General features: G+C 39.8%; 1 protein-coding gene across 1 annotated transcript in view; it reads left to right on the top strand.

The window, feature by feature from the left end:
• The first annotated feature begins 5725 nt into the window (after positions 1-5725).
• trim71 (tripartite motif containing 71, E3 ubiquitin protein ligase) overlaps positions 5726-7613 on the top strand; it is a 47989-nt gene continuing 46101 nt past the window's right edge. Inside the window, exon 1 of the mRNA XM_028461453.1 lies at positions 5726-7463. Coding sequence (XP_028317254.1) covers positions 6735-7463 — 729 coding nt within the window. The 5' untranslated portion in view covers positions 5726-6734. The remainder of the gene's footprint in view (positions 7464-7613) is intronic.

Raw genomic sequence — 7613 nt, 5'->3', positions numbered from 1 at the left:
TCCCTGTAATAACAAGCAGTTAGGAACACTAAACAGCCAATGAGTAAACATTTGACATTTATCTCAGGATCTATTCCCACATTTGTTGTTGTAGTTAAATAAATATTCATTACTTTCTGTTGTTGCCATTTCTTGTGAAAGTTCTGAAGAAAACTGGGGATTTATTTTGTGTAATTGTTTTTTAAGGTTTCTACTTATGTATTCTGTTTGCAAGCTGTTGATGTGTATGGTTTTTAGGGTTGTCTTCCTGCTTTTAGGGTTGTTGGTTTAAACCAAGATGTCAGTGCTAAAGCTTCTTGAGCACAGAATTCCATGCCTTGCTCTGAGTAAATTGAGAAAGGCTCTCATAGTGATTTGCTCTAATTTGATGAAAAGATGAACCTATCTTTAATGAGTGTACTGTACTGTTTAGCACAACTCACACTACATTCATACTAGGAAATGTGTTTTGCCTAAAGACACGACTACCGATGCCACTAGAGCAACTGTCCCCCAGTGTGGCACCTGGAATTCTCAGTGGTCTCCCATCCAACTATCAGAATCAGAATCAGCTTTATTGACCAGGTACAGTTTAGAACAATACGAGGAATTTGACTAGGTAGTTGCAGTGAAAGGAGACACATCAACACACCGGAGCAGCCATTTGCGGCGCCCACTAACCTTGCTTAGCTGCTGAGAAAAGACGAGATCGGACAATGACAGGCTGGTACGGCCAAGTAAATAAACAACAAAAATCACACAGGATAGATGGAAAGTGTCTAAAAGGGCAGAAAGATAATGAAAAGCAAAGGACAAAAGTCAGTGCCCTGTGGAACACCTTAGAATGAAGTGGATATTATCCACATAACCAAGCAAGGTGTTATCTCAGTGACAGGTGAATAACAGCAGATCATAGCCACCATGAGTGGAGATGAAAAAAAATACCAGAAAGACATCCAGTATGGGAGAAGGAAGCATCAGATGCCCAATGGCTAGTGGATCCAAGAATTGGCCACAGCAAATTCCCAAAACAATAACCAGTAACCATGTCAATGTCAGAAATCCATGAAGAGCCGGAGCACACCGAGCGCCGATATATATACGTACTGGATGAAGAAGCTAACGACACTCCATGAACGCCTAGCAGCACAGATGAACCGCTGCTGGGTGATGGGACTCACCAACAATAACTCAGATTCATTACACCATGGGCAGAGACAAAAGTCCCAATTGATTTTAGTTTATTTTAACACACTAGAGTGTACAATGATTGAAATGTTCTGTTGACTTTTTTTAAAAAAAAAAAAAAAACCAAAAGTGATAAATGACAGAATATTACTTGGGTAGTAACCAAACAGTGAATTAATGAGCAGTTAGGAACCAAAACTGGGGCCTACTAGTGAGTAGGGACATAATAAAAAGTAACCACCTGTGAGGCACTGCACATCACGCAGATGTATAGTATAAGAGGAGAAGCCACCACCATGGGAAAAAAAAGACTGGTCCACATGGAGGCCCACGGCACCGACCTTAAAACAAAATAGTGGTTTAACCAAGACAAAAGTCACAAGTACCAAATTAAGGATTTTGATGTATGAACTGACTAATTATTGTATTGTCACCTGATGTCAGAATTGCGGTTAAATGTCTTCTAGGACATGAATTTATCCTTTTTCAAGATATTACATGAAAAAATATTTTTACTGAGCAATGCTACTGTTAGTTTGTAGTAAATTTGTCCAAAATAATAAAATAAAAGGCAGATAGGAATGTTTTCATATATATATATAGATTGAAAAATGTTCCCAAGTACCCCTTGCAACATGCTCCTGTACCCCTACGGGTACATGTACCCCTGTTTGGGTATCACTGTGGTAGAGAATCTGAGTTTATGGAAGACAAACATACCAGGATGAGCAGGATGGTTTAGATATATATATATAATCTCCAGATTTAAAGAGAGCCTATATCCTCTGCCTCCACGTCGCTCACACTAACATAACCCTTTAGAGCATCCAATGTAGCTAGCAGGAGAAAGTAGAAGTGAAAGAGAAAACATGAATCATGGTGTAAAGTTACTAATTTAGTTGTAGATCTTTCAGTCCATCCAAATACACAAACTCCAAAAGTATTTACAGGCCTCACAGTTTTTCCATGAGTATATCAGATGATGGCAGTCTTTTAATCACAAGCTATTGAAAATAATTCCATTTTTCCAAAATCCTTACATTTTCCTAAAATTATTCCACAAAAATTCCCCAAATAGAAAATATGTTTTAACACTTATTGCTTGGGTGACACCCTCTGTACCAACTCCACTGCAGTAGATGAAAAATAAAGGGAAATATTTGGAGTTTTGGTTTTATGCTACACTAAGCACTAATCCACCACTGGAGGGCAACAAAACACTTTCCTTGCAGATGTTTTGGGGAATGAAATCAGGCTCTTTCTGCTCAAGACAAATTCCTACAGGAAAAAAAATAAATAAAAATCTTCAGGATCTGAGAGAAGCTGGCACACTTCATAGATCTACAGACCAAAATCAAACATCTGAGAAGTACTTTGCTGAAGAGCCATGTGGATGTATCGTGGTGATGTATGAGACAACCCTGCAAGAAGAGGTCAGAGTCAAGTAAGACAACTATGATAGACTATGGTTCATACATGTCCATTCATTGAGATGTTATTCTCTATTAGACACCATGCATGGAGGAGAAACCAGGCCTCTGTGCTTCTCCTAACGTCAGATTAATGGGTTTATGTCTTACAGTTCTCATAGAAAGTCCTTCATACAGTGTACCATTATTATAGGCTTGATGTTTCATCTGAAGCATGAAACAATGAGCCTTTCTCCAGACTTAAATATCCTTATTCTGCCGTCAGGATCATGAGCTGTGTGACCAATTCTGCTCATATCCCTATGAAGGAGGCCTGTGTAGAAAACACACTTAAGGATTACTCTTTTCTTTTTTTTACTTTGACATATCTTCATAACCTCTGACATGTTTTTAAGCCATTCATCCTTTTATCGGCCCCTTTGCAGACTATGATCACCATTTGAGGTTGTTGTAAATCAACCAGGGTCTTCTTTTTTCTTTTTTTAAACTTGACTCAGTGTTTTTCCTTCTCTTTAAACCCCATTAATGGTTTAACATGCGTCACAAGTGTCATATTAAGTAGCTGCAGTTTCCTACATGACTAGTTCCCAAACATGAAAACCTGACACCGCAGTTTTGACTCTTTTCATGAGCTCTTTTCTCATTTTCAGTGATTAAAAAAAAAAAAAAAAAAAAGCAGAAACATCATCATAACATAAAATTATAAAGATTTGCCAGATTTCTTCTTTACTGACTCATTTATCTTAGATCCAATAGCGAAACATCCATTAACCCAAAAGGACCTGGGCCACAGTTAAGATGTGTGTAAACCTCTAAATCGGGGGTGTCAAACTCATTTTAGTTCAGGGGCCAAACACGGAGCAGTTTGATCTCAAGAGGGCCACAGATTTTTATGCAAGGAAATGAGCAATTTCAACATTATTGTCGCCTAGTTTACACTTGTGCCAATACATAAAATACAAAATATGTCAGAAACCGACCAAATCAAAGCATTAAGTGACATATATCAGTCCCAACCGGGTACTTTATATTTCCTATATTTGTAACCAATTTCTATTTCATTAAGGAAAATGTTATGTAATAACATTAAAAATGACTGCGATCATGCGATATTAGAACCAGGAAAACTGAACCCTTACAAATATTATTGAGTTTCATTTACACAATGATTCATATTTTATCTGTCATTTTGACTTTTTTCCGTGGGCTGAATTGGATACTCCAAAGGGCCAGAATTGGCCCCCGGGCCTTGAGTTTGACACGTACTCTAAATGAAACAACTTATCTGACACATTTTTTTTTTTTTTTTTATTTTGGTAAAAAGTGCCCATGCTACATCTATAATCTGCCCTGAGAAAATGCAATTTATTATTCCCTTGACAAATGCATATATATGTTTTTCATTTGTTAATTATTGCAGTCATATATCAGCTGTCATGCATTGTCAAGTCTAAACAAATCTGAGGAAGCATTCAGAATAATCACTACGGTGGACGAGCAACATTTGCCTAAAGATAAACAACAATATTACTGTTGCCAGAGTTTGAATAGGTAGATTTTAAGTTGACTAGACCATGAGTTTTTATACAAATACATTCCACACATCACATCATTTCATCAGATGACCAGAGACCAAATGTCAATTAAAAAAAAAATAAAAAAAAAAAATCAAACATGTCATTAATAATATGACTTGACATGATAACAAATGAAGCTGAAAACATATTATCAAATAAGCAAAGTAATGCAAGTATTCTTGAGGAAGGAATGCATAAATAAATTGCGTTTTCAACCGTAAAATTGTTGTATTTGTAATTCTGACTTCATTATTGTCATTTACAAATATTATATCAATCGTTTATTTTTTTCTTAGTCTGGGCTTCCCTGCTCAGGATGCTGCCCAACGACTTGACTACGAATAAGCGGCAGAAGATGGATGGAATGTATTTTTTTTTTTAATTCTGTCAAACCAAAAGCTTTCCCACTGTTAATTTTGTTGGTGTTGATGATAATATTTCTGCACAGTATTAAAATTTGTATTTTTTTATTATTATTATTATTATTATTATTATTATTATTATTATTATTTAATTGAATTCAATTTTATTTGTATCTATCAATCTAGGGGGGAGGACAGAGAGAGAAAATTAAACAAAAAGAAATATTATATATTTGCTACAAATGCAGTCAAATTCTTTGTTTGAGGATAATGATGAAAATTATCTTTGGTTAAAAAATGATATTTTTTAATGTAACTTTTTATTGAATTTCAGCAGCAAACAATAAATGGAAACATTTTACAGGTAGATGAAATAAATATATAAAGAAAAGAAGGAAAAAAAACGGGTAAAATGCCAGGGGTACAAAATACAGGAATCAATAAATACATATTTCAGATGAAACAGTTGAATAAATGAAAGTAGTCAATAATACCGAATGAGATATAGCAGTTTATTTTATTTTTATCTTATTTGAAAAATACAAATTTACAACAAGTCAGAAGTGTACACTATGCAAAGATACAGAAAAGAGACAAGCAAGCAAGAATCATACAGAATTGAAAGATAATATCAATAATAATAATAATAATAATGGGGTATATCAGTCATCATCCCACTTCAAAAGAATATTGTTGCATATTGTCACGGTTTTGATGCTTGTTTTTGTATGAATAAGGGATAAAATCTTGATATATTTTTTAAATTCACAAAGAAAGCTTACAAAGAGGGAAGAAGATTTGCTGAATTTAGATTTGTGAATGTTAATTTACCATATAAAATTACAATGAAATGTTCAAAGTACACAATGATACATTTATAATTAAAGTGAATATTATTAATCTTGCGCTTTAAGTGATTTTCAATTTAAGCCCAGAAACTAATTGAATAAATATAGTAATAAAATAATAAAATGTGTAGGGATTCTGGTTCGTTATTGCAAAAACTGCATTTATTGTTTTTGTCTTGAAATTTGGAGAAATACAAGTTGGTTGGTAAATACTGTGTAAGATTTTAATAAATACCGAACCATAGTGTATAATGCAGGAAGGACAGTGTGACGTAGGTCCGAGCGTCCACCGCACGTTACAAGCACGCGACCGCCCCTCGGGAGCGAGCGCGAGGGTACCGGTGGGTAGTGCAGGGCGGAAGTGTGTCCATGTTTTTTTCCGTCAGTAGGAGAAGAGCAGCCCGAGGAGCTGCATCGGAGCCAGAGGGCGTCCACTACACCGTAGGATGTGCTAGTTTATCCTCCGGAATTAAACACCACCGAGCAAGACGCAGGACGCAGCCTCACGCGGTCGGTGGAGCGACTTTTGCTCCGTGGTGTAGAGCTACGTATTCGGTCCCAGCCTGGCCGGGGGGAGCCAGCGCATTCCTCCACGCAGAGGGGGGCGGAGTGGGACGCGGCCTCGGACGCCTCGGCTGATGGTCGTGCTTCGCTCCGGGACTGGACGGGTTTACAGGTTTGCTCGCTCAGGGAGCTGCAGCGCGAGACCGCTGCTTTGATGAGTAAACCACCGTATCTCGGTCCGACTACTGACCGACTGCTGGCTGCGACCGACGCCGCCCGCACGGACCCCGATGGTGGACTAAAGTGAAGAACCGCAGTAAACGTGCAGGGAGAACCACCTGGAGAGGAGAGAGCTTTGGGACCGTGTGCTGCTTCAAGGGCTGAGCCCTGTAATCATGCTGCCGAGCTGCTGGGGGAGGAGAGACGGAGAGCCCCGGACTTCCACACCGATACACGCTGGACTCCGTTTCAGGTTAATTTAACAGGATTCATCTAATCCGAATCGGATTCTTTCTCTGAATCGTCACCATAGTGGAGAGAGCTGGACTGGGATGGTTCCCTGTAGACGCTTTTGGTACCATAAAGGAAGTTTTATTTTTGTTACTGTTTCCAAAGTATTTTGAAAAACTGTCTACCTCCTGACTTTAAATCCAGCTTGAACTTTTAGTGAAGAGAGAGATCAATGCTAGGTTTTCACTGCTGAACTGAACTAAAACACCTCATCAATCTACCTCAAATGCAACAACAGTATCTTCTCCACAGCACAACAGGCCCATGGGTGGCCCAATGAATACCTCATCCTCTCCCTTCTATGTGTTGTGAAGAGTGAGCCTTAGAATCGCTCAGATGGCTTCCTTTCCAGACTCAGACCTTCAGACTTGCCCGCTTTGCAAAGAGCTATGTGGCTCTTCCACTCCCATCTCCTCCAGCTCCTCTACCTCATCTTCCTCCTCTCATACCTCAACCTCCTCCATCCAGACCACCAAAAGGCTCCATGTCCTGCCCTGTCTGCATGCCTTCTGCCGCCAGTGCATCGAGGGACAGCGAAGTCCAGGCGACCCGCTGAAGCTTAGGTGCCCTACATGTGACCAGAAGGTGTCCATTTCTGAGGCGGGGGTGGACTCCCTGCCGTCCTCCAACTTCCTCTTCAGTAACCTCTTGGACGTGGTGGTGAGTTCAGAGGAGCAGATCCAAAACAAAAATGGCCACCACCACCACAGAGGAGGTCTAGGCGGAGGCTCCTCTGGCTTCCATCACCCCCATGGAGGCTTACTGCACCCACACAACCTAGGAGAGCCTCAGTGCAGCTCCTGCGATGAGGAGAACCCAGCTTCCTCCCACTGCCTTGACTGCCAGGAGTACCTTTGCGATAACTGTGTGCGGGCGCACCAACGCGTCAGGCTTACCAAGGACCATTACATCGAGCGCCTGGGGGAGAACCTCCACCTCGGCCGGATCAACACAAATGGCAACTCGGGCCAGTCTGTGTCTCTCGCCCAGTCCCTGCAGAACAACTTCGCCTTGCTGTCCCTGTTTCAAGATCGCATGAGCTTCTGCCAGCACCACGACAGTGAGGTGAGTGGAAGACCAAAACCAACCTAACCGTAAAGCAGTGTCAAAGATGCACTCTCAAATGTTTTTCTCTTGATTTGGCCTCTAACTTGCCTAAACATACTCTCCTCTAGTGTATTATCATTATGTGTTTAGGACCATACTGGAGGCCAT

Source organism: Gouania willdenowi, chromosome 11 (genome assembly GCF_900634775.1).
Source record: "Gouania willdenowi chromosome 11, fGouWil2.1, whole genome shotgun sequence".
Classification (NCBI taxonomy): domain Eukaryota; kingdom Metazoa; phylum Chordata; class Actinopteri; order Blenniiformes; family Gobiesocidae; genus Gouania; species Gouania willdenowi.
Note: the sequence above shows the minus strand (reverse complement) of the source record. Positions and strands in the feature narration are given on the sequence as shown.